This window comes from Meleagris gallopavo, chromosome 6 (genome assembly GCF_905368555.1).
Source record: "Meleagris gallopavo chromosome 6, MGAL_WU_HG_1.1, whole genome shotgun sequence".
In the NCBI taxonomy this organism is placed as follows: domain Eukaryota; kingdom Metazoa; phylum Chordata; class Aves; order Galliformes; family Phasianidae; genus Meleagris; species Meleagris gallopavo.
The window spans coordinates 10,523,482-10,551,086 of record NC_139409.1 but is presented as its reverse complement, the minus strand read 5'-3'; the positions used below and the strand labels follow the sequence as shown (position 1 = coordinate 10,551,086).

At 40.2% G+C, this 27,605-nt stretch overlaps 1 protein-coding gene across 1 annotated transcript in view; it reads left to right on the top strand.

Moving 5' to 3' along the window:
* The window catches only part of ADARB2 (adenosine deaminase RNA specific B2 (inactive)), a 293,113-nt gene that overhangs the window by 179,601 nt on the left and 85,907 nt on the right, over window positions 1-27,605 (top strand). The window contains exons 2-3 of the mRNA XM_010712416.4: window positions 11,551-11,637; window positions 19,749-20,656. Coding sequence (XP_010710718.2) covers window positions 11,551-11,637; window positions 19,749-20,656 — 995 coding nt within the window. The remainder of the gene's footprint in view (window positions 1-11,550; window positions 11,638-19,748; window positions 20,657-27,605) is intronic.

Below are 27,605 nucleotides of genomic sequence, written 5' to 3'. Positions count from 1 at the left end.
TCAAAAGAACTTCTGCTTTACCAGAAAAGAGGATTTTCTTTGTTGTTGTGGAAAGAGTGAAAGATGGCTTGTAAGAGGGAAAAAAGATTCTGAATTCACATAACTAACAGAATTAGATACATTTGAAGAGTGTGAGCTATATACATTTTCTAGTAAAGAGGTCCTCTCCTCACTAGGATTTCTTGTGCCAGGGGGAAGAAGGTTTCGGATTTCTTTTGCATTGTAAAATTGAAGAAAGAGCATGGGAGCTGTTTTATAATCTCTTGCTGAGATCAAAGGAGAAGGGAAGGTAAATTTTTCTGTACTTCTTTCTCTCTGGTTCTGTACCAGCTATTTAGTAGAACTAATGGAGGCTCCAGTGTAGAAGAATCAGAGATTAGCCTCTTCATCTCTGTTGACTGTAAAGAGTCCAAAAGGATTAATACTATTAAGAGGAATTTCAGCTAAAAGTAGGAAGGAAATTCTCTCTCCCCTATTCGTCGTTTCATCTTTGTTTCCAGAAATAACTCTGAGCCATTGTTTTCAGCCTCCCACCCAGTCCTATTTTTTCTTCTTGTTTTTCAGTAAAGACAGACTTGGAAATATTTAACACTGCTGAGCAGCTTTGAATTCATGGGACTTTTGACCAAGTTGCATCAGAATTGTGACAAACTAACAAGACTGAATAGCATTGATAAGTTTATCAGATCGGATTCTAACTGATTTGAATCAGTGTTATTCCGCTGACCTAAGCTGATATAATGTCAGGTGTGCTTGTGAACTTCAATAAAGCCACACAAATTCACTCCAGCTGAGGATCTGACCCATGAAATTATGGAGTCTTATCCAAGGCAAACTGAACTTCTGTTGTGAATTGGTCTTCAAGGGAAAATAATTGCTAATTCAATGACTCCCACTGTTTTTTATTGCAGCTGCTAGTCATTCTGTGCTGCCAAAAATCTTCACTGGTGAATCAGGAGTTTTCCCAGCAGCTTCAATACACAGATCAGAGGTGCAGAAGTGTATACGTAGGCCTCAAAAGTTGTCTGTTAAAAGGCAAGACCTAGGGTCAGTCCATGAAGTAAAAGTGACATACTCAGGAGAAATCTTCCCAGCTAGACTTTTCACCTCAGTGTCCTATCAGATTTCCCAGTAAATAGTAGGGAAAAAAAAAAAGAAAAAAAAAAAAAAACACCAAAAAACCTGGTTTAGGTGGGACTATTTGTCACATTCAGTATTGTCATAGTCAGAGTTTATCTTGTTTTGAAACAGCCTGAAAGAGCTTACTGAGACCTATTTACAGCATGTCAAAGCAGCAACCCTAGCTTATGTATCGATGCTGCAGTGCCATCCGGTAATACCAGTCCTCAGAATTGTAGAATTTGGATTTGAAGACAATAAGCAACCTGCTCAGAAGGTTACGGTTCTGTGCTGTTCCTTTTGGCAGCCACTGAAGGGAGATGAGCAGAGAAGAAATGTGATAAAAAGTAAATGGCACTTTCCTGCTAAGCTAATCAGTTCTTTTTGAGAACAAAGGCTGTGCCAACTGCAAATCAATGCACTAAATCACTTCTGCTCTTGTGTGAATCCTGCCACCATGGCAGCTGCTAACAAGGGAATAAAGAAAACTGTTATGGATAGTTAGTAGACTTCTTAAGTGCTTGTGTAAAATAACATATTTAATTTAATGCAAAGTTATAAATGTAATTGGAGTTTATGGACATTACAGCAAGGAAGAGAAGAATAAGCTGCTGCTTCTTTCTGCACAAAGAGTTCTTTTATGCTCCCAGACTTACCAGACTTTCTGCACTGTGAAAGAGCAGCTTTGCTGTGCGATTTTAGCACTTCACCAGTTTATAAAGGAGTAGATGAGTAGATAACGAAAAGTCTAATATTTCACATAGCTCTCAACAGGTTCAAGTCACAAAACAGGACTTATACATGCTTTCTTTAGGACAATGTCTAATGTCATAGGCTATGTTAACTAAGTCTTCATTGACTATAAAGAAAGTCTACAGCTCCATATGTTGTTATGTACAGAAGTGTGAGTAAACTTAACTGGATAAGCCCACTATAGAACACAAGAAGTCCATACTCAACTGATGCACTCAGTGGTATAATATTGTATACTGTTTTTTCCATTTTCCTTTCCAAATAATTCCCAAATAACAATCTTTCTTGTCCCTGGCTGTGACTAGCACTAGTTCCTTTCTGTGACCAGACTTTTGGACATTTTCAGTGATTATATTAAATTGTATGTAAGGAGGCTGCATTTTTCCTAGAAAGCTCCTTTTCTACAGCGTTCTCAGAATTCTGAGAAGTCTAAAATACAAGACTCCCATATCTTTGAACCCTGGGCTCAAGCTACTGTTGTACATACAGAGCAGTCCAACTTTGCCATCATTTAAATCATCAATCGTAGCTGTGCACTGAAATGCTTGATATAAAACACCCATGGGCAAACAGTAGACTGCCTTCTCTTTAATTACATCAATCCTCAATCACCCCAAAGCAATGCCATCCTTGGAAGTACTAACTCTGACAGGTAGTACTTCTGGGAATGCCATAAAAATGCCAACAAAGCAGCAATGGCAGAGAAAATAAGCTGCCTCATCTTTGGAGAATTATTGGACTGTACTAACATTCAAGGGTACAATGTCAGCACAATGCAGAAAGAGTTAGATGCATAGCCCCCATTATTATTGTTGATGGGAGTCAGGTGTCAAGTTTCCTTTGCATCACTCTGAAAACTTAGCCTCCTTTGTAAAGCTTTAGCCAACTTTTCCTTTGTCACAACTCTTAATTGAAGGACAAATTTGAAGTAACTTGTGTTCTGATTCAAAAAAGATTAAAATGGTAAGAAGAAAATATTAATCAAGTAACAATTATGAACCTGAAACTTTCAGACTCTGCCAGCTGTGATGGAAAGCTCAATAAATATTTAAGCCTCATGCTTTAAAAGGTGAAAATGGAGCAGCTGTGTTGTAGTAAATGGCACTGTAATACCAGCAACACCTGGGACAGCCCTGGGGGCAGCCCCCTACTCTTTCTATCTGTCTTAGCTCCCACAGGATCAAATGGGAATTTAAGTGTTTAAATGTTTAAATAACTGGCTCAATTAGCAGACATGACTTATCTGTAACATCTTGCCTGAGAAACCCCTGTAAAGTTCAGTCCTCTTATAGTACCTGGAGAGAATTGTTGGTTCTCAGTATGTGCACATTTCTCAGTAATAGCATCTCTAAATTCTAATGGCAGTACTATTAATTTTCTGCCTGCTAACGTATTGATTGACAGAAGACTACTTCATACTATAAAGGATAAATCAGAGCAGAATTCACATTAAACATGTGTTATTGCAGATGTAGAAGAGACAGAAGTATTTAAATTACTGATGAATAAACATCCCGTAAGTCAAACTGAACTTCATATAGTTTTCTATCCAAGTTAGCCACGAATCCTTAGGTAATGAACACTTGTATGCAGACATAAGAAATTAGAGAAATGAGATATAATGAGATAAAATATTTGATATGCAGCTGGCATACAATCACATTGTCATAGGTAATGTCAACTATGCAGATTTATTATATGTCTAATAAATCCCATGGGCATATTTATGCTGTCCATTGCAGAACATCAGCACATAGAGCTGAGCACTGGTGGCTTTATGCAATCATCCTCTCTTGTGCTTCTCCTGTTTTCTAAAGTGATGACATCCAAAAAAAAATGTGAGAAAAAAGCCTGATGCAGCTTATGGAGGGCAAAATAAAAATATTTCCAAAATGAATGGTCAGACAGCATAAGAAACTTGGGAAGATGTGATTTTTGAACTTCCATCTTCAAGCCACAGTCAGATTACTTAGAAAATACCTAATGTAGTACATTCCACACACAGACAGAGATTCACCTAAACTGATAATAACTCAAGAGTTTTTATCTCTGTGTATCCTCAAGCAAGGCATCAAGAGAGAAGAACACTCCTGAAACAAAATTAAACAATTTTAGATCTAACTTTGTAAGGCTGAATGAGATTTCAGATTGTTTTTTGGGGAATCTAATAGAGAACAACACGTACACACTGCCTTTCTTATATAAAATCCATCAACCACCTTGTGTTTTTACTTACTATGCTCTTTACAAGAAGTAATAAGAAACTAATATATCACCACACAAAGTGTTTCATTCTGCAAATGGTCTTCCATTGTAAAGGAATTGGGAGTAGGCTGTTAGGGAATGCTAAAGTATAGTCACTGAGATTTGTCTGCTCAAATGCTTATTTACATTTATGTGGTGAAACTGCACCTAAAGCCTATCATTTTCATCCTGGGAAAGCAGGACAGAGAGCTGCAAGACAAGCTACTGTGCAAAGAAATAATGCCCTAAATGCTGCAAATACTGGCTAAGGCCCATATTGTGATCAATTAAACATGTGCCAGAGCATAGATCCTATATCACAAGCTGTATTCTATGGATCCATACAAATCACAGTTCCAGATTTGTTGATGGCTCTTTCTGTTTCCAAAGTGATAGACAGAAATTATTTTGACCTCAGAATAAGTGAGAAAGGCCGTATGCAGAGGCACTGCTTGAATGTGTGGAACTGAGTGGCCAGAGCATGGGACATGAACTGTGTTAGGGGCTGAGTCATCACCAGCGAAGAATCTCTCATAGCTTCCACCAAAGCTTTTGAAGGACAGAAATCCTAGGTCAATAAGCAGTTAGAGTAGGAAGCACGGAGATAGGAGGATTTGTTCTGTTACCAACACTCTGAGCTCAGATGCTTCACAATTGGTGTTCTGCAAAATACGGTAACGCCCTGCATCGATATAATTTAATATACTGGTGTTTCATAGCTCTTATTTTGAATGAGGATCCCATTTTGGATACTGATAGAGCAGAGGGAGATTTCCTGATCCAAGAACTAGATAAATTAATAATAAAGGCAGGAAGTAAATCTATTTAGGACAGATCCCTGCTCTTGGCAGGTCATGATTGGCTTCCAGGGGAGGCACAGGTGCAGGTGTTTCTGTGTGTGGGTGCTGTATCATACTAAGCAGCTTGTTGCTCTACTTCAGAGGAAGCCTCCATGGCTCTGGGTTCACACCTCTCTCTTTTAACTCAAAGAGCAACCAGCCTCCTGCAGCCACCAGCCTTACCCTGAAACACTGACTGTCCCAATGTTCCCTGTTTTTCCCTTCCCTTTGATTTTCAGGCAGGGAAAAAAAAAAAGAAAAAAAAAAGAAAAAAAAAGGAAAAAAAAAAAAGTGTTCTGGCTTCTCACATCTTCATTTCAGTTCCCTGATGAAGCAGAAAACAAAAGGCATAATGTTTAATACCTCTTTTTTCTTTTAAAAAATTAGACTCCTTAATTTGAATATTTCCTTGCCTCCCTGTTTTAAGAAAAGTGTTCCAGACAAAAATCCCATTCGGCCAGAAGATTTTTCTCTCAGCACATTCTTCTGCTGCCTTGAAGAAAAGCTTTCCTTCCTGTTCCCACGTGGGCTATTGTGGGATATCGCAGCAAATGCCTTGGATTGAAAACCAATTATAAAAAGCAGATCATTAGTAACTGTCCACCTCTGAGGCCACACTCTCAGGGACCCCAAGCAGCATAGCTGCAGATGGGAACAGTCCCACACTATTTAACCCATTTCTATCCTCCAGTACGCAGGCTTTTCTTCTTTTTTTTTTTTACCCTTGGGCTGCTCAGTTGGAAGCAGCTGCAGCTGCTTTACCTCATGGCTCTCAAGGGCCCAAGATGCCAGCCAGACCTCACTTCTGTAGGAATAAGAACAAAAAACAAGCCAAGGAGGAATTGGCACATGCTACGAGCCTCTTGCAGATGTATGCAGGCCTGAATTCATCTAGTGCAACGTAAGGCACCAAAATGAACTCCTGCACCCATAACACGGTCATGCCAAAACTGACACTACCATGCCAAGTTTGCTGCCATGTCTCTTAAGAAACATGAACCAATTGAAAGTATGTAAAGCATCTACATTTAAAATTTCACCACAGATAGAGGAGATGGACTGAGATGGTCATCCCAGCCACTCTGGCACCATTGTGGTCATTTGCATCACAAAGAGCCTTCCCACTTGTCTGTTCAGCCAAAAGCTCTTGGACAATGATGTTACAGCTCTTCACACTCAGCAATTCCTGTCTCAATGGCTGTTTCTCAAATTCATCTGTACAGGTTGGTTTTGACATCAAGAAAGTAAATCCCTATCTGGAAACTGGCTGCTTAAACTAAATGATGCAGCATGGTGGCTGTACAAGCCATAATTTAGGAGGCTGTGAACCTCTCTCAGTCAGTGCTGTGGTTTAAAGACGTCGTTATTTTTCCCACAGAATTTATCACATTCTTCTTCTCTGTAAAGAAATCCCATTTGCTGTCAATCACCGTCAGCCCAACTGCCTAGGATATCAGAAAGAAGGCAGAGAACCATCTCCTGATGTGCAGGCTCTCTTCCCTCCCTATTTCTGTCCTTTCAAAATAAAGCAAGGCTAACGTGTCTGTAAAAGTGCAACTGTTTGAATTGCTGCAAATGCCACTTTAGAGAAATCAAATGAGCTTTTTCCAATAAGTTCTGCATTATTACATCAGAGTTGACCTGTCCTTGGTAATTTCATACTCCATAAAAACCAAATGAATTATTTAGGACTGGTTTATAATGTCCACATTGTGTTTTTAGAATAGCACTATTAAAGAAACCTCTGACAAATAAAGAAGCTTATGGTAATCAATTAAAATATGAGAATTAAACTAATTCAGTAAAACATTGCTAACACTGATCTGGCAAACAACTGGTAGCCATCTGTCATATCCTTCTCGTGTTCAGAAGTTGCATTTTAAAACACAATTATTAATAGTGCTCATTAGCTGCCAAGCAAAAGAGCATGCCACACACTTCTGCTCAGTGATTAGCTAATATTAACACATACTACTCACTTTTCCAAATTTGAACTAAAACTTGCTTTTTCAGAAAGCCAGGACAAGTCTTTCCACTGGGGACCAAAGGGATAGGAGAGACTGTAATGATGATATCAGCCCAAGGACAACACCCAGCAGGTGCCAACCATCTTCCTTCAGCCCTTCTGCAATAACAGCTCCTCAACAACCCCACTAGACCGCCTATTCCACTGCTCTACTGTTCTTACTGTTACAAAGGTTTTTAATGTCTAAAGTGAATTCTCCTTGGTGCAATTTAAGTCCATTACTTCTAGTTGTGTTAAGGCACATGGAATGCAGTCCATTCCATTCTTCTGTGAAGCAGCTTTTTATGACTTGGAAGACTGCTGTTATGACCCCAGTCGGTCTGCTCTTCTTAAAGCCAAACAATTTGTCCAACATGTATACGGACTGATTTTTAAAAGTGTTGAACTCCTGCCATTCCCATTGCTTTTATTCATGTGATTGAGAGTGAAAGAACCTCAGTATGTGTGATGATCAGGTTGTATTGTCTGATGCACTGTAAACGCTAATAGGTACGAAAGGTACAAAAGCTGTTTATAGCTGTATTTGTGTATTCTTGTCTGTACAACAAATGTGTATTTAGAGAACCTATGACCAGTCTTCTAACTGCAACCACAGGGCAGGAGCTGCTTTACAGTAAGAGCAGATTTTAGTGGAAACTTGGCTGCTTTGTATGCCAAGCTTTGCTGAACCATTCAGACAAAATTGTTTTCTCTTGTCCAAAAAATATTGGCTGATGTTTTATTTTTAATTTGTTTATATGATTACATGACATAGCTACTGTCAAAACTGTGTTTATTTTAATGTTTTAAGTATTTACCACTGTTGGAAAATACATACTGAAGAAGCTTGAAAATCCTTTTCTGCCCCAAAACAGTGGAGAGTGATGTTTCTTCCTATAATGGGCTTCTCATGTGGAGTAATGGTGATTTTGATTTTGAGTTCCAGTTGACATCACTTCAAGGATGTTTTTATCATATGCTACAATATATGGCGTTACTGTCCTGTGTTAGCATCCCAGCATGGCTAGAAGTAAATCCCAACACTACCTGCTTTTTGTCTCTCAATTTCCATTGTAAATACAGAATTATTTGTGCCTTTGTAGGCCTTCAGGAAATAGCTCCTTCCTGCCGTTGGAGGCTTTGGTACAATTGTAATGCAATCAGTAATGTCTCCTTGTATAGCTTCTCATAAATGTAGAGTTATATATTCTGTCTTTCTGGAGAAAAGAGTGTTTGAAATGTCTTGTTTACCTCTCTCCTGACCTTTGAAAACTTCCTTTGACAAATACAAAGAACGTTTACAGTTATAAATAAAAATTACAGCTTGAAATTTGGACCTTTAAATTTGGGCCTTTAAATTTTGTTTTGCTTCCTTTTGGGAAAAAAAAAAATAATCATAGGAGGAGAATAAGGAAAAAAGAAAAAAAGGAGTCTAAATTTAAAGGTATTTATCTGAGGAACTGTGTGACATTTTTGTATCCAAAGAAAGATATCCTTTAATTTTATTCATAATATTTCATCAAATTGGCAAAGACTAATAGTGATGCACATTAAAATATATACAAACTGTAAAGGGTGAATACACAATTTAGTTAATATTGTTCTAAAATGTTAAACAAAGATAACACCAAATTTCACCATTGACAATAAAGCTAAAGCAGTGTCCTATAGTGCATATATGGTAATAGGCAGTAACATGCAAAAGATGGAAGTACACCATCATTGTGGTAGATATATATCTAGCCAGATTAATTTCCTGTAAACTCTACTTCTAATTATTCTGTCATCTATCTTCCTCATCTCCACAGGCTCCATCATTCACCTTTGGTGTGCGCATACTGAGTTTTTTCTCCTCCTCCTCCTCCTTCCAGACGCACACTAAATCTTCCATTCTTCAACCAATGGATTGAAATATTAATTTCTAATTTTTATTGTCTGTATTGATTGAAAGATATCTTGTTATTAGAGCCTCCCTGAGTTTGGTTGACATAAACCCATCTATTGCTGCTCTAGGAGCGCAGTAAATTTTGCTATCCGAGATCTCCACCACAGAAAGTGAAGGCACAAAGTCTTTGGGGACAGGTACTAAGCAGAAACAACAAAAGCTTAAGGTGGCTAAAAGGCCCCCCAAAGCAAAAGGGAAAATAATTTGATAGGGTTTATAGTCATACTGTAAAACTGGTCTACTGCATGGCTGGTGTGAAAGATATCCAATAATAGTATGGTATAAAACAGTATTAAACTAAAAGAGGGGATATTTAGATTAGACGTTTTTGCTCAGAAGGTGGTGATGTCCTGGAACAGGCTGCCCAGAGTAGTGGATGCCCCATCTCTAGAGGTGCTGGATGCCAGGCTGTGTGGAGCTTTGGGAAGCCTGATCTTGTGGGTGGCAACCATGCACATGGCAGCTCCACAGTTGGAGGTAGATGATCATAAAGGTCCCTTCCAACACAAGCCATTCTATGATTCTATGATAAAACATAACAGTTTCACTTTTTATTGATGATTTTGGTAGGTATTAGCAACTTCATCAAGAAGCTCCTGTTCTCATTGCTTAATGGATTATCTCTCTATGAGAAATGAGAGTATTTTCTCAGTGAAGGAGCTTTAAGTTTGTGTGTGCCATCCAGTGTCTTGAGAGTCAATCCTGAATGTCTGACATCCACAAGCAGTCAGGCGCAGGAGGAATACACTTCAGTTCACTGCATCTTGATATCCAGACAGTCATTGCTGATGCTGAAGTTGGGGACTGCTCTGGTCCTAAGTCTATCTGAAGTGTTCTTCTTATCAAAGATTACATATGTTCTTCTCATTTCAATGACAGAAACTGGTTAAGAAGTTATGGAGAGAATAACAGCCTTAATCCTGATCACAATTCAACAGTCTAACGTGCACAGAGACAGCATCTTACAGAGATACTGCATTTCTCAGGGAGCAAAGCCTTAGCAAAAAATGTCAAAGTATTCACTTAGGAAAATCTTTGGCTAAAGCATTCATAAATAGCTTCATTCTTTCGGTTCATGACATCATTACAATCTCTTAATGAAATTGCAATTCAAGGAGGCTAATTTGTGCTCTAATTATATATTAGTCTGGGCTGAAAGGTTTCTGGACAGAAAAAGGTTTTCTTCAGGCAATCTTTTATTCTGCTTATTGTATTTACTTAACAAAGAACAGTCAGCTTTTTCTGTGCTTTCTCATAATAGAGTTGTAATATTTCCTAGCTAAGGGCAAACATCTGCAGTAATTTTTTGATGGATTCTGATAACAGTCTTTAACAAGAGCAAGGATTAATTGCAAATGTAGGAATAACCAAGCTGAAAAGCTAACGGATGTAGCAGTGAAATAGAAAATGTTTAAGAGCTCTTCAGCCAGAAAGCCTTCCAGATCAGTGGCTGCCTGAGAAAAGAACATATTAGCCAGGTAATTCAAGGAAATTCAGAGAAACACTTTCTCAATGACAAAGAAAGTTTCCAATGCAAATAATTTGTCCTGCATGACTTGACAGAAGACATCCTTAAATTGGTTTTTATGCTTTTGCCATAAGGTGAAAGCCCAGCATTGCTCAATTCATATCCTCTTCCCCTCACTAAGACTTTTTAAGCAGATAGATATTGGCCATGGCAGGGGAAGTACACCTCTGTGCCATCTACTATCATCAGCATAAACAAAAAATGCAGATTAAAAAAATATATATATACTTGAACGTGAATAAGGATTTCAAACAAGATTCTTGTAGTTTGGACAATAGTTTACTGTGTCACACCATAAGAAGTTTTCCAAACACCAGATGAACAATTTCTAGAAGAATTAGAATCCATTGTGGTCTCTTGTGCCATCTCGTGTCCATTCTCTCTGGTTCAAACTCTGTCAGTCAAGGGAAACGAGTGGGTGAGCTCATGGTCTCACTCAGCAGAGGAGTTCCTGACTCTCAGAGCTGCCTACCTTCAGATCCCACTTTCCTGCCCGTTTCCCAGCCCTTATTCACACCTCCCACATCCCCAGCTCCTTCCCACCCAGGGTCTGGTCTGCAGGAAGGCAGCGCTCAGGCTACATTGCTAGGAAGCACAACCAGAAGCATCACCTAAAAAGTGGGGATCAGCCTCTTTTCCCAGACAGCCAGTGACTGGACAAGAGTTTATGGCTTTAAGTTGCACCGGGGAGATTCAAGTTGGAGATTAGGAAAAATTTCTTCTCAGAAAGAGTGGTGAAGTATTCGAATAGGCTGCCCAGGAAGGTGGTGAAGTCACCATCCCTGGAGGAGTTCATGAAAAGGGTAGATGTGGCAGGAAGGGACATGGTCTAGAGCAGTCAGGCATGGGTTGATAGTTGGACTCAATGATCTTAGTGGTTTTTCCAACCTTAATGACTCCTCTATGATTATATACAAAAGTCAGTAGAGGTCTGTATTTGGGATTTCCATTGCCAACTGTAATGAATGCATTATAATTCCATGGATTTTGGTGGATTTGGGTAAAACAGAAAGGAAATGGACTTACCAAGATGTTTTCACCTGAGTAAAAGTGTGGAGCAGATCAGGGTACATTGACAAAATGCTGAATTTATGTCTTTTATTTTGTTTTCTTCTAGAAAAAGTAAGCATACTGTCAACCTTTATAGCACCCTTCAAGTATCTGAGTCCTGGTTCAAGCACCATGGAGGATGAAGACAATTTAAGTAAGAAGCCTCTTTTTTTATAGATAAATGAAGTCCAGAAATAAAAGCTCTGTAGTGTTGGGGTAGTTGTGGAAAGAAAGATTTCCAAACAGTGACAGGCCCTAAGTCCAGTCCTCATGTAAAATGCAAAGATCTCTGATGCTGAGTGCAGATATATTCTCTGCTCTCCAGTAAGGGAGACGTTAACCTCAGCCAACCTTCCCACTTTTCCCTGGGCAGGGATGGTGAAATGTAAGTGGTGTGTCACAGATACAAGACTTACAAAATGGAGATGTTTATACTCAGGGTCACAGGATTGTGGAGCTACTTCCCTTCCCTTCCTTCACCTCCCCTTTCCTTCCATTGCCTTATTTTGTTTGCTTGCTGACCCAGTCTACAAAAGCCAAAACTATGCTTGTACTATGTCTTTCCCCCCAGTTTATTCTTCTACAATTACAAAGTACTTTTGCAAAAGTAAATGCTGCAGGTTTTACAAGATTCTTTTCTCTATCCACCTGGAGAAAGAAAAAAAAAAAAAAAAAAGAAAGAAACCAAATTAATTTGAGAAGGAGATGACAGAATGATGGGGTTTGTTACGTAGATGTAACCACAAAATTAGCCACAGGGCACTGTGGATACAAAATTAACTCTGGGGCACTTACACCCAAAAAATAGCACTGACATTCCTGGTGCCTGTGGAGCTAGGTGGAAGCACTTAGCTGGGAGGAGATGTGAAGTCTTAAAAACACCTGCCAGCCCAAGAATGTGCTGTTAGGGCTGGACAGCCCTCAATGAGCCCTTCATTTATCATCCAGAAGCAATTAGCATGTGTTATCCAGCCCTGCTTATTGAAACATAACTCGAATCATTCAAAAATAAATAAATAAAGCGGGTAGAAGCTTTCTGAATCAAATGAACAACTCTCTGAGTTTAGTATCACCTACCAGATGGATTCCTTTCCCAGCCAGACACACACTGGTATGTTGCCCTATTAAAGGCAGTGGGTGGGAGGAATGTTTTTTTTTTTTTTTCCCTGTTGTTGCTAATCTGCCACGGTCTGATCATGATGCAGCACAAAGGGGAATAGCTTTTGAAGGAGCAAAGCCCTCAGCTTTCTGCTGCTGAGGATCACTCTGTACTGCTGCAGAGGGAATGGCAGTTTTTTGCATATCTTAGGAAAGATGAAAAAATCTTGAAAATCCTTCAGAACTGGTCCCAGGGAGGCTACATTTTTAGGAAGAGATATGAGAAGTGCACGCTGGAAACATATTATGCACATGATGAGCTTCTGCAGGCACCTCCTGCGTAATGTTTCCCAAAAGTGCTGCTTAGTTATTTTTAGGTAATGTAGGAAGTTTGTACAAGCCAAACACTGTAACACCATTTTCTTATTGCTGCTGTAATGCTAAGACTGTTTTGTGCCTGTGCTGGTTATAAAATAGCTCACATGGACAGCATTTGATATTTTCTGAAAAAATAGCAAATTTCACTGTTTTCAAGAAAATTGTGCCTAGGCCTCTCTTGGATCAAACATTCACTTCTTGTATAATGGCATAGATCCCATTAATTTCTGTAGCACTCAGCTACTCCTGTACTAATTAGACATTTCAGTGATCTGCTCTGAAGAAACAGAAACTTATTTTGTGTTAACAATTTAACAAAAGTGTGGGAGAATGCCAGCAAAGTAGAGCAGTGGTTGGGTTATCCTTGCTAACTGTGCATTCTTTGAGAGCATCTGTGCCCTTACTGCGCTGTATCAGTAATCAGTATGCAAAGTCCCACTAGCTGAAATGGATTCAAGTTCTGTTTCACATTCCTTTAGATCTGCTTTAATAGGGAAGCCATACCAGGTTAACTGCAAGTGCATTTTCAACTGGTGTTTATTAGCATATAGACAGTACTAATGTGGTTTATGACCCATAAACTAATGCTGGAAAAATGTACTGAAGACTCTAGGCAATTTTGGAATGGCATTTTTGGGTAGGCTATAGTCAGTCTCCAGTGCAGTCTTTACACTGACCATGAGAGAAAAGTAACACCCTATATATTCCTACTGTTTGGCAGCTAAGGGTTTAAAAATTGTAACAGGGTTACAATAGGATATGTAGCTCTGCACTCTGTCTTCAACACTGGCTGTTAGTGATGCACTGAGAAAAGGGATGCTCTAAATGGGGATTGTCCCCTCAGTTTATCTTTTTAGTGCTCAGCAAGGAATTTACTCCGCTAGACTTTGCACCTGAATCATCATATTTCTTGTTCACCAACAGACCTGTCTAGTCCTCTCCAGAGCCTGCTTATACCTCTGGTCTCAACAGCAGCAAGGAGCAGCAGTTCAGTGATTTTTTTGTGTTATAAAAAGTACACCCTTTTGTTGCTTCAAATCTCCTGTCTCCAGGGCTTGGACTGATTGAAACAGTAAATAATCATTCCCTGTTCACTGCCTGCTTTTCTTTCATGATGCTACAGACCTCTGCCTGCCCTGATCTTGAATTGTTTCATCCACACTGTGCCACACAATGCAGACCTGACACAGATATTCACAAATTTGGGCTCTGCCTCTAGCAGGAGCATATGACTCCTGTGGATCTCATTGTGCTGCAGTGCCAAATGAATAGATGTGGTGCACATACCTCTTCTCAGGGCCTGTGGAGAGCTGTTGCTGCTGATGGTCCCCAGCATATGGATCTCAGAATCAGCAAAATTCATGTGCGGTGACTCCCAGCCTAAGATTCAGTGTTTTGAAGCTTGTTTAGTTTTGAGCTGTTGGTCAAATCCCTCTTTAGGCATCATAAGGCCCCAAAGCTTTTGATGGCACATTTGAGATACAGCAAGCTCCATGTCTCTAAAAATGCAGTGAGAAACACCTCCAGCAACAAAAGCCCCAAGCTATCTCACACCAGCAGACAAAGGAGAATCAGACCCCCTGGTTTTACTTTGAAAGCTGTATCTACTGCTTCCATTTGAATCTCTCCCACGCTTAAAGCTAAGCTAAACATCAGTCCTGATTCAGGCAGACAAGTACTTCCATGTATTCCTGTGCAGAGCTGCCCAAATTGTTGGCTGCACATACTCATTTGTTAACTTGGATAGAGTGCATGAGAGCATGAGCATAAGCTCAGTCAGGTCATGTAACTTCCCACATTGTTAAGAGCTGTGCTAGAGGTGTGTGTGTTTCAGTTACTTCAGATAATACTTTGGGCAAAGTTCAGTATCTTCATTCTGGAACAGCCAAAGGCAATAGCAATCACTTCCAAAATTTTTCAGTCCCCAGTTTAACTAAACAAAATCCTGTACTTTTGTGCATTGGTAATGTTTCCCTTCACAGATTGCTGTTGCACACCAGTAAATCCTAGCAATATTGTTTTAAGCAACGTGAGCCCTATGGGCTGTTGGGGAGGGCTACAGCTGCAACAGGGAGATCAGGGTTGGTTTCTCTTAAGTAGGCTTACCATGCTGACTTCTTTCATGGGGATTTTACAGAATATGTGTGCTTGCATGTTAGAGAGGAAGGAGTGAATCCTGCTGTTAGCTACAAGTTTACTGTTCTAAAATCAAGAATACAGACCTAGAAATCCCCAGCCTAAAAGTCCCCAACCTTCTATTATGAATTCAATAAGTGTAGGAAAATGTCATCTGCTTGAACGAAGAAACAGCCCTACATTGCTTTTGATGTAGTAGCTGACCTTGCACAAAGGTACTGAGGCTCTGGCTCACAGGTTCATACCTATTGCTTCTGATTTAAACATTTTTAATTTCAAGAATGTCAGGAATTACGGAGGTCAGTCCGTTTAACCTCCACAGTTAATGTAATGTAGATGAACAGCAAAAACATACTGTATGTAAGCAGGTCAAACAGGAGCTAGATATTAAAATGCAGAACATGGAAAATGAAAATTAAGTCCTACCTTATTTTTTTTTTCCTTATTGTGGAAAATGCATTGGTAGCAACCTTGTGGATGCTGAACATTCATAATAGTAATAACTTCCTGCATCAGAGAAATCAGTTGAATCAAGAATTTTGCTACACTATAGAAACTGCAAAGTCTTTCTTTCAATATCACAGCTTCTCAGTAATGTACTGCTCCTTGTGACTCAATCTGAAAGACGCCAGCCAGAGTGAAGATGTCATCTACCACCTCTCCTTCCCCATCCTCCCTGGAAGTTGGCTAGGCAGCAGAATAACCTTCAACAGGAACAATATTATCTCTTCAAATGTAGCGTGGAGTATCGGATGGGTAGTTCTGCAGAGCCCTTATGACCCAGAGACATAGGCAGTGTCATTATTAGTGATGCATTATAGTTCTGAAAAGCTCTTGATGATGCAGACTTTCTAGGTTAACTCTACTGTGCATAATGACGAAAAGGAAAAAAAAAAATCATGAAAGAACAGTCAGAAGATTGAGGAACAGTGAATAAATAAATGTATTTCACTAACTGCTTTCTTCTCTCCCATTCAATTACTGAAGCCAGTACAAGTCTGCAATGTTTCCTCTTGTTTGTGATACTGCAGAAATCAATGAATAAAGTTACCTGAGCAGATATGACAGTTCATAATATTTTTTTTTAGAAATATTACACTATAGACTAGAAATTGTTGCAAAAAAAAAAAATTGTAATAGTTTTCTCTCTCTTTTTTCTTAACTCTGACCCCTTACAATTTTATTATTCTCCAACCTTTCATCATAGGAGAGACATATTTGATTATCATTTCTTCCAAATGTAGAGAATGTGTTTTGGGGAACTCAAGAGCAAAGATATTACAGGAGATAAGAGCTAACAGGGTTGAAAATGATCCACAGTTTTGCATCTTTGCTGTGTGCATCCTCTGACTTACCCCTTTCCTTTTAGTGCTCTTCATTTCTAAAATTGCTTGTGATTGTTCTATTACAGCTGCTTACAGTATTTATCTTATGTAGTTTGGTATCATTTGCCTGCTTTGTCTGATTTTCACAATAGAAGTACATGTGCCACCATTAGAGAAATAATCTCATGTCTACTACACAGAGGTCTCATAAAAGGCACATTTCAAAGACCTCCTATTTCAAAGATACCTGAAAGTATAAAGTAATTTCACATTGTCCGGCTGCTGTCAGATATCACACAAGTCCATCAGGCTTTTTGAAGCTGCCTCTGCTTTCCATGACATGATGACTTCTGGCCTGCTGCAGCTTGCACTGAAGTCTATGAAGAAGTCAGCTACATCCCGGTCATTCAGGGTAGGGTCCTCTAGATATCCAAGTGGCTGTAAGGACACTTGCATGGATTTCTGCCACTGTGACTAGGCAAAAGCAGATCATAAATACAGACATGTCACTTTCACGCACACCCACCTTCGTGTCCATCTATTTGTCGTGCTTGATGTCAAGTTTTAAACTTGAATCACTGCATTTTTTTTCACTACATCAGAGAGAATTCTGGTGGCCAAACACTGCGCTAGACAATTTCATGGACCAAATTTAAGTAATGTTTATTTTATATCCCATATGTTTTGTTAATCAAGTGTTAGTGAGAGTAATTAAGGCACAATGTTTTATGGTACTCTGACTACGAAAGGAAAAAAAAATAGCTGCAAAAGATACTATCCAAATTACTAATACAAATAACCCTTGAGCTTTCCTATTCTGTGGTGCATAATCAATACAAATTCTTTTAACCCTGAATACAGTGTGAAGCATGTACTATCTTTCTTTCCACACTTTCTGACTATATCGTAATGTACCATATCTGGGTCTATAAAACCTTCTGGGTAAGAGGAGAGAGGAGGTTTGAAATATAGAAGCAAATCTGCTTCCTTAAAACAAACGAAACAAAATAAAAGTGTGTCTGAGACAAAAAAAAAAAAAGTAAAAAAAAAAAAGTAAAAATCTATTTTGAATGGAATGAAAACGTGAGAAAGTCCCTGTGGAAAATGGCTGGCCAAAGTCACTGCCAAGACAAACAGAGCAAAGTTAAACTTGGCCTCCTTCCCCTCACATCAGAGCTTCCATAAATAGAGTTGTGAACTCAACATGAAAAGACCACGTTATCCTTGTGTCTTACTTAACCTGACCTTTTAAATGTCTTATTTCCAGTTAAGCTGGTTTAAAGATGTCATGTTTTATACAGCTGAATGCCAAGTAATGAAGCTTTTCTTTTTCTATTATGTATTTCTTTTTCTTTCCTTCCTCACCTGTCTTCATTCTCTCCCCTTAGCTTTACAAAGTAAAAATTAACTAGTCTCTGTAGTCACTGAAGACCTTAATTTGTCAGTCCGTATTCTGCCTCAGCAAAGCACCTCACACACGTGCAGAGCTCAGCAAATAACGTCAGTGAAACATATGCAGTCTGGAAGCTTGGTGTGTTCCATGAGAGGGAACCAAAAGCCTTCGCCATACAGATGGGATGCCCCATGTGCAGTCACACCAGAATTTTTACTCAGATCCAAGCGGTGAGATGCTCTTTTTGAAACAACTCACATGAGAGCAGCATTACAATTCTGATGAGAAAAAGTATTTTGATGCAAGTGCAGCTCATCAGGATATTAAAGGAGGTTTTTAATTAGGATGCTTGGTTTCATATAATTCTCTGCATGCTCCCATGATGTCAGCACAACCCAGGACTGGGCTGCAGCAGACATACTGCTCCAGCTGAAGCTCCTGGAGGCACAGCCGACTGCTCACCAGTCAACTCCTTGCAGCCAGTTTGCACAGAAGGGTAGAAGCTAACACGGCTATGGCCCTGTAGCAATTGGGAAGATGATTCTCTGCCCTCTCTCTAAGACCACATAGACCTTCTCTGTGCTTGGGACTAACACAGCCTGCAAAGGTGGCAAAATCATGTCTGACAGTAACTAAACATGGAAAGGGTTCCACGAGCACTGCTGGCTGGAATGCAGCAGGCAGGCAGACAATGCTCTGCTCTGAAAGGGATCAGGTGCATCGCTCCAGGGATGGGCTGCTTCAAGGGCTGATTAAGGTCTTGTTTACTTCCCCACTTTAGTATCTGCCACAAGCAAGTCACAGCAGGGCTGGGGGCTGCATCCGAGATGCAGTACATTTAAACAAAATCATCAGAAGCTACAGAAATGTTATAGGATGATTATTTAGGTATTAGCACATTTTTTGTGTCATTTGGGACATCAGTGAAATGAATCTCTATTCTCAAGTCATACATCTGCTGTAGCAAAGAGCTCTGCCTTGCAGCACAGGCACTGAACAAGTGTAGTTGGGAGCAAAGTGTGATTCACTGGCTCAACAGCAGCAGAGTGCTCCCTCCATAGCTATCGCGGTCGTTTCATTCCCTTCCCCCATCACAGTAGTGCTTCCTGGCAGTCTCTCTCTCCCATCGTTTTTCTTGATGTAGATCATGCTTTACATCGGTAAATCAGTAATCACTCCTGTCATGATGCTCTGGCTTCTCATAGTCTGATTCAAATTTACCTATATTTTTTTTCAAAATTATTTGTTGCTGATGTGGGAGCTAAGAGTATCTGCAATTGAACTTGATGAAAGACTTTCACTTATGAAACCAAAATCTGAGCCCAGACTAAATTATGGTTTCAAATGCAAGAAAGGTATGTCTGATAATTTCTTAGGCTGGATTTGTGATGTTAGCAACAAAAGAGCCTATGGGTTGAGTACAACCGGTCAACGTATTGATAGAAATAAATTATTCAATGCATTTGCCCATTTTTCCATTTGTGAATCATTTGTGAATCATTTCTGATTTCTAATAATGTGTTCATAAGCATTCACCCACATGGATTATGGAAAAAAATCTCAGCCTCAGGGAGCTTTGCAAACTATTCACTTTCTACTAGTAATTATCCAGCGTGAATACAGCTTTTTATTTAAGTCACAAGGCATCACTTACACTTCATCTTTGAATGACATAATCTTTTTAAAACAGGAGGCTATTGACTAATAGAAGTAGGATTTAGGGACAAGTAATCATTCAGGATATGCAGAGAATCTATGCTATAACAACTAAAGCACTATTTGAGGAGGAAAATGAAAACAAAAACAAACAGGAAAAGCAAAGATATCTATCATTAACCTCTTTTTTCTTTTTTGGCTATTTTGCCAGCCCCAAACATGATGTCAGCTGCTCTAATGACAACTGTAATGTGAGGTTTGTTCTTTCTTTACTGACAGGTACCAGCAGTGCAGAAGTAAAGGAAAATCGAAACATTGGCAACCTGGAGGATCATCCAATATCATCCAATGAGAGGCCAAGAGGGGGAACACCTAGCAGTAAGAGAAAAAGGCCCTTAGAGGATGGAAATAATGGCCATTTCTGCAAACTCCAGCTCATCTGGAAGAAAGTCTCATGGTCAGTGACACCAAAGAATGCTCTGGTCCAGCTACATGAACTTAAACCTGGTTTACAATACAAAATGGTTTCCCAGACAGGCCCAGTGCACGCTCCAGTCTTTGCTGTTGCTGTGGAAGTAAATGGACTTACGTTTGAAGGCACAGGACCCACAAAAAAGAAAGCCAAAATGCGCGCTGCAGAGCTAGCTCTTAAGTCATTCGTTCAGTTCCCCAATGCCTGCCAAGCTCACTTTGCCATGGGGAACTGCATTAACCCATCCACGGACTTCACTTCTGATCAGGCAGACTTCCCAGATACTCTGTTCAAGGAGTTCGAACCATCCACACACAGTGAGGACTTTTCGGTCTATAACCCAGTTAATAACGAGTTGCTTTCCACCGCTTATCGACATGGGCGCTTACTCTGCCACACGTTAGACTTAATGGGCCACAGTAAGCAGAACAGACACAAGATGGCATGCAAAGCGGAGAGTGAGAAGAACCCAGTGGTGCTGCTAAATGAGCTGCGCTCGGGCCTGCGGTACGTCTGCCTGTCGGAGACCGTGGAGAAGCAGCACATCAAGAGTTTTGTGATGGCGGTGCGAGTAGACGGGAGAACATTTGAAGGCTCAGGACGCAGCAAGAAGCTGGCTAAGGGCCAAGCAGCACAGGCCGCGCTGCAGGCTCTCTTTAACATTCGGCTGCCCAGCCACATTCCCAGCAGGAGTAAATGTCACCATTTGCCACAGGTGAGAGCTCCTGTGTAGCCACCACCACGTTGGAAGAGCTCATTCAATTAGTGCAATCAGTATTGCTATAGCTGTTATTGTTCTATCAGATGGCTCCTCTGACATTATAGCAAAAGCTATGCAATGAAATAGCTATTTTCTCATAGAAACAGCTATCTGACAAAAGCAAAAGCTTAAAAATCGTATCCCAAAATCATTGGGCAGAATTTGCTGGCCCTTTCCATGCGAGGCATAGATGAGAGGGCAGAAAGCAGGGTGAAATGTCGATGTTTCCATTTGCTAGAGAATGATAACATTGATACACGCAGAAAAAGCAAGTCATTTTGTAATGCTGGCTCTTTCTTGACAGATAGAAGTGCATAAAAAAGGGATATCCCATGTTTTCCTTTTACAGTTAATTTTTGCTGAGGACAGCACCATCCAGAGGAAGGAGCAATGATAGGACACGTGTCTTTGCTAGAGCAAATTTTGCAATTCTAGAATAGAATTTCTGCCTCTAGCAAAGTTAAAAATTTTTGTTTAGTATAGGCTTACTTTTTGTTTTGCTTTTTTTTTTTTTCTTTTTCAAAATACGCTTCTATAATACAGGGAATAGTGAAAGCACTGAAGTTTTCCTGGGATAAATGTAGAGATTACAGTTATATTCATACAGAAAATACAGACCTGAGGTACATACTTAGCACATAAAAATTTCATAGTTGGTCCTATGCCAAAGGCTATCTTAGTATTGCACAGACTTCTGACAATTTTCTAGGTTCAAAGGAAGCCAGGATTTACAGACACTGAGAAGCATTACATGGGCTCATGTAATTTCTTGGTTTGTTTCTACTCTCATAAAACGTTTGATCCACCAGCACCAGGAGGTGATCTACCACCACAAAGCTTCCTTTCTGAAGGGAGTTGTTAATGTCCAGGATTTATTGCAAAGCACTAGGAGCTCTAAGAATTATTCTGCTGCTGGCTTGCTGTGAAACCCTAGGCAAGTCATTTAAATCCAATATTCCTGTAATAAAAAATGGGCATATTATATGAAAGAATACTTTAAGATCTTTAAGTAGTGTGTAAATGCAAATAGGTAGTAGCTATTCCAATTAACATTAGTAAAGATATTCATTAACAAGATGGTGTTGCATAGGGTCTGAATCCTTTCTGTGACATGATTGCCTGTGGGATCCAGGAATTTTATCTGCTGACACAGAAGTTTTTTCCTTTGTTTCCAAAAATGAAATATGAGAAATGTGAGAAATTTTAAATACATGATAATTATTTACCTCTTTCCTAATTCTGGTTTATAAACTCCATGTGCAAGTGGGATACTAACACAATTGAATAATAGCAGTCATCTTCACAGAGTGCAGTGGCCAACCTGTCAGTTCCATCCACCCAGTGCTCCTCTGAAATATGGGTGAGGTTTATGATAAATCCATGCTGTCTCCTGGCTTAATTAGTTCTGGTAAAAAAGCAGTTTGTCTTGACCAGCTTGCCTGTCCTTCCCCTTGCAAATCTAACAGTCGAATACATAGAGGAGTCTGTATTTGCATCCTATTGTCTGCTTTGCTGACCCCAGTGAACTTTGCTGGGTGGCTTAGCAGGCCAATACCATGCATTCGTTAACAGATGCTTCACCATATTCTAAAACTGCACTGCAAGAAACACAATCTCTTTGAGATATTTCCTAGTTCCCTGGCTTCAAGATCATGTTCCATGAAGATGGATTGTTCCATCCACCCATGTCCCAAATTGTTCAGTACATGACAGATTCTTCAGTTATTCTTTTTATAGCTTTTTTTTTCCTTTTTGTAGATTTCTGTTAGTGAAAAGGCGTAATTGAACTAACTTTGTCATTATTTTTGAGTTTGTTATGTGTTATACAACTAAAAAATTAGTCAGACACCTTTAATGTCAGCATTCAGGATATTAATTGAGAGAGAAGCCTTAACACTGATTTTTGCTGACTTCCTTACTAATTGCTTTCATGAGTATTCATACAGCCCATGACACACAACCTGAGTTTGCGTTACTCACTTATGTCACAACCCAGCTTCCAATGACACTAACAGATGTGTTTCCTATGACTTCAGCTGGGCTGAAGCTGGAGCATTAAATCCAGAAGCACCTTTTCTTGTTCTGGCTCTGTTCTGCAACATCTCATGTAGTGACTCTTTGGTCACTGCTTCAGTTGGCCCATCTGGCTGTTTTTGCCAGTCAAAGCGATGGTGACCATATCAAAAAGAATGTTATTCTTGTTGAGCTGTGGTCAGAACCAGCTGCCTTGAAACTTGTTTCATATCCATCCTCTCCCTCTGATCTTCCGTGAGCCATATTTTCAAGGACACTTTTCAAGCCATGTTTTCAAAGCTCTTACTTTTCATTTAGTAGTTTCAGCTTGGTTTGTGTCCAAATCTATTTAAAAGGAAGAGAGTAATATGAAACTCAAACAGCTTAGAGTTTTAAATATTAGAGAGGGTTAATTTCTTCACAGAATAAGGAGTAACTACTCAGACAACATTCTTTTTGCATGCTTCATTTTATTAGGATATCAGATAGCTAACTCATTAATAGTAGGGAAAGGCAAATTTCACCCATATTTTTGAATATTTTGTAGAATACAGGACTATGTTCAACTCCAAAGAATATTCTACCCTTGCATGTCTCTGTTCCTGTTCCCATTACTGTCATCAGTGGCTTTTGGAGGCCAGAATATGCCCTTTCCTCATTTCTCCCTTACTGAAAACAGGAAAAGACAGTGATCTTATGATACTGGTTGTCCAACAGTGCTCAATTTACAGATTTGAGTTTGTCCAAGGAAGTGTCAAAAATTTTACATGTTCTTATCAGCTGGACTTGTGACCATTGACATTTGTGCCTGGTTCATCATGGCTCATGGGAGATGGTGTTCCTCAGCCTGGCCCTCAGGCATGCTCTCAGCCTGACAACCACTTTCCCTGCTGAGCAAGGGAGATTCAGTGCAAGATGTCAAAAAAGGCACCATATCCTCTACTCTGTCCTAATAGGCGCTGGTTACACAAGAGGCTTCCTGAACCGCTGGGAAATGTGGAGCATAGACATAAATTCCTGCCACGCTGATCTCTTCTAATTCAGACAAAACAAAGAAATGCAAGCACAGCAAAGACAGAAATAGATTAATTCCCTTAGGCATCTGCAGTCCAACTTGCTTCTTCAGCTGCCTCTTCTGCCCCTCACCTGCCAATGCTGAAAATCCACCATGAGACTTTAAGAATTTTACATTGTTATTGTTGGGAGTAGATGATCTTATTGGTCCCTTCCAACCTAACCGATTCTATTATTCTGTGTTTTCTTAACAGAGCAATGCTGCACATCTGTGTTTCTTCCCTGTCATTGTTCCACTGTGTGTTTGAGCGACTGCAAAATTCTGCCCTCTTTCCCCCCCCCTTCTCCCCCCCAGAAAAATCATACTTTACACCAGGAAAAAAATATTATCTCAAAATTTAAATCCAAAATAATCTAGCTTGTGACTTATCTGCAGCTCTCAATGGGGCTTTGATTCACTTCTATGATTCTCATACATGTGCAATGACAGCTGAGGTTCCAAGTTCTTGAACATATACATAGTGAATAGGAGGTAGCTGAGTTAAACCAGCTAAAGTGATGAGAAGATTTGCCCATCAATCTGCCAGCTACTGTTCTTTCGCAAACCAGATGTCTTATCTGTGCTATGCCGCTGAAGTGCAAGATAAATACTATTGATGGTGTGGGGCTGGGCATACCGCGTTGATCTGAGTAGCCAAGAAAGAAGCCTGGAGAGCTGCTAAACTAATGAATAATGGCAGAGATAAAGTGAATCAGGAGAATGGAAATTGCAGTGCATCACTGTGCGCCATTTCCAAGTCACTAAATAATTGCTCCTTGTTTCCTAGAATTCTTGGTCTGAGCTCATACTGTCCATCAAATAACATGCAGTTTCTTCAATTATCAGAAGTCTGACAATTATTTCTCTCCACATTGGTAACTAATATTCTTGCAGTCCAAAGTGGGAGATGGCACTGAGGAGCACTGACCCAGCCAGCCCTAATGAGGCTGCACTGGTATATGGCTGCTCACACACTCCCGGACTTTGTGAGTGCAGTATGCTCGTTTCAGGAGATCAAGGTGACCCCCAACTGCATCTGACCAATTTACAGATTGTTTTTCTAATCTTGTAGTCCTTCCAATCTATCTCACTCAGTCTAAACAGCATTCTTACTGCTGTACAGCAGAACCCTTAATTAATATTGCCATTTAAAAAATCTGTAATAGAGGGGTGCTTGGATTTCAAATGGATCTAAATTAAAAGCAAATAAGTGTGAAAATCACATTCACTCTGCTTTGAAATTGCTTAATGCTGCTGTCGCTGGTTCATATCCACAGCCTCCAGAGCAGTAGCTGTCTGTTTATTTAAATGAAACCTCACTTTGTTTTCTGTGTATGTCACCAAAAAGAAGCAGGCTGGTTATTTTTTCTGCTGCAAATAAAGCTAAGCATCCAATTCCAGTTAAATCCCCTATAATTCCAAAGTATCATTTACAGACTAGAACTACCTGTGTTATCCGCACTGCACTGATTCCTTACCCTGTGCAGGTCAAGGATTCCTGCCAGCTGACTTCAGCCTCACCCTGTAAAACAGTGGCATGGGAAGAACAAGCACTATGTCAGGGAAAGCCCTGTATATCCCACGCCTCTCATCTACTTCCCTCCAAAAGCCTGTTTCTCTGTGTTGTAAAACACTTCATTTCCATTCAGTATCAATTATTCCTGCCTCCTTCACTCTATTTCACTAACTATCCTCATTTGCCAACTTCCTTGCAAGCATGCCCTGTCACCTGTGTTGCAATTAAGCTAGGGCTGAGGCTGGCAGTGATAGATTTCACTCTGGTGCGAATACAGACAGCACAGAGCTGGCACTGAGTTTTGAGAAGCTGTTCCAGTGTGTTTATACAAAGAGCTTTGTCTCATCAAGTGACCAGGTACCTTCTTATAGCCGTCTGTCTTGCACACAAAGAGAAGCAGCTGATAGGTATGTGTGTAGCTCTTAGACACAAGAAAGGGAAGTGCTTGGGACCAAATAAATGCCTCTGCAGTACAAACAATGTTTGATTTTCAGCCATCTATTTCTGACTCTGTAGGTGAGGGAGAAAATGGGCAAAGCAATGGGCAGTCAAGACACTTACAGGATTACAGTTTCTTAAGGAAAAAAGTAGCAAAAGAATCACTGTAGAGGCACAGCATTAGTACACTGGACTCTGCTATAATTCTCCTGGCTGCTAATAAGATTGCAATCACTTCCAGGCTCACAGCTGACCACTTCCTACCCCTCAAAGAAGTCCAACATAAAAGGTGATTATTGCCCTAGAGACATTACAACTGGAGTCTTAGATGAAGAAATTACCATGTTTTAATGTATATAATCCATGTAAGATCAAAGAGAGATGCAGAAGGGCTACCTACATGGAATCAGAAGAAACAAGTTAATAAGGCAGAAAGGTTTCTGATCTCTTGTTCTTACAGTATCATCGCATAAGCATAGCCACATTAAGGGGTTGCAAATGAAGTACTGTCATCACTGCAAAATAACACATCATTTTGCATCAGCTACACTCTGCCTAGCTGCTGCAGGAATAAGTGTCTGACACAGCGTATGCATCTCTACCCATACGCCACCAAAGGCATCAGGGCCTGTCTGTGAGGCACATCTAGGGAAGCTGTTTGACAGCAACATGACTGTGCAGGACCACATCCACCTGGCTTAGGGGATGTGAGCGTGACAACACCTCACTCCATAAGAACCTTCATGTCCCACCCCACATTCCCCCCTCCAGTCTTGCCACCATCCTGATGGAGAGCAACATCCGCCCTGCCAGGGCTGTCCAGGACAGGCTCAGTTGTGGCAACATGTATATTTTCCACCTCATCTCACTCTTCTGCTCCTCAGTTGTAGTTCCCTGTAACCCTGTTCCCCCCTGCCCATAAATAACTGCAGCAGGACCCCAAAAGGACTCTTCTATACTTGTCTTTAAGTGAAAGTGTAGTGCTTGCCTAACTAGTAATAGATAGAGCTGTAATAATGGTGATAATTGGTGACTGAATGGCTGACTCCATTTACAGAAGTGAAAAAAAATAATTTTAATATCTTCAAGGAAAAAATCTTTGAAGCATAAAGGCATTTTTCTCAAGTGTATGGACTCTGCTGGCTGCCACTGTTTGCCACACTGACCCAGCCTTGTCTATGCGGTGACTGGTGGCATGGATCTGATTTGTGAAGAATTATTATTTGTGTGACACGTTATGGAGAGAGAGTTTGTGCGCAGCTCCGGCAACGCGCAGAGCTGGTTAGTACATGAAAGCTGAATCCCAGCCTGGTGTCATCCACATATAAAACTTCCCTCTCAAGCAGGCACTCTCACAGCTGGCAGAGACGCCTTTGTTGCTTTCTGGCTTTGTCAGAGAGCTAGGGACACTTCAAAAGGCTCCCGGCAAGCTGGACCTCGTTAAAGCTCCTGCTTCATCCTGCATCCTGACATTGTTTATGGTGCTTCATTATTATCTACTTAATACAAGCCATGATCGTTCTGCTCCGCTAAATGGAGCTGTAATACAAGCGCCCAGAGTGGATTTTTCTTTGGTCAACTTCCATGCAAAGCCCTCTCAGTCTGAGCTGGAGTGTTACATTCATGCCAAAACCCCCTTATTTCTCTATTTTTATCTGTAGTCACATCTAGGAAGCCTTAATTATTCAAGCAGCTCTCTCCTTCCATGAGCAGAGGATGAGGAGCGAGCTGCTCCCATCCATTTGGCGATGCCTACCTCCCTCTTGTGGTCCCTGGGCCAGCTGCGTTAGGGCTTAATTTTAGGATTGCTGAGAAATAATGAAATGCAACAGACTTCGGGCTTGTTATAATAGATACAAAATATTCTTTATATGTTCAGACAT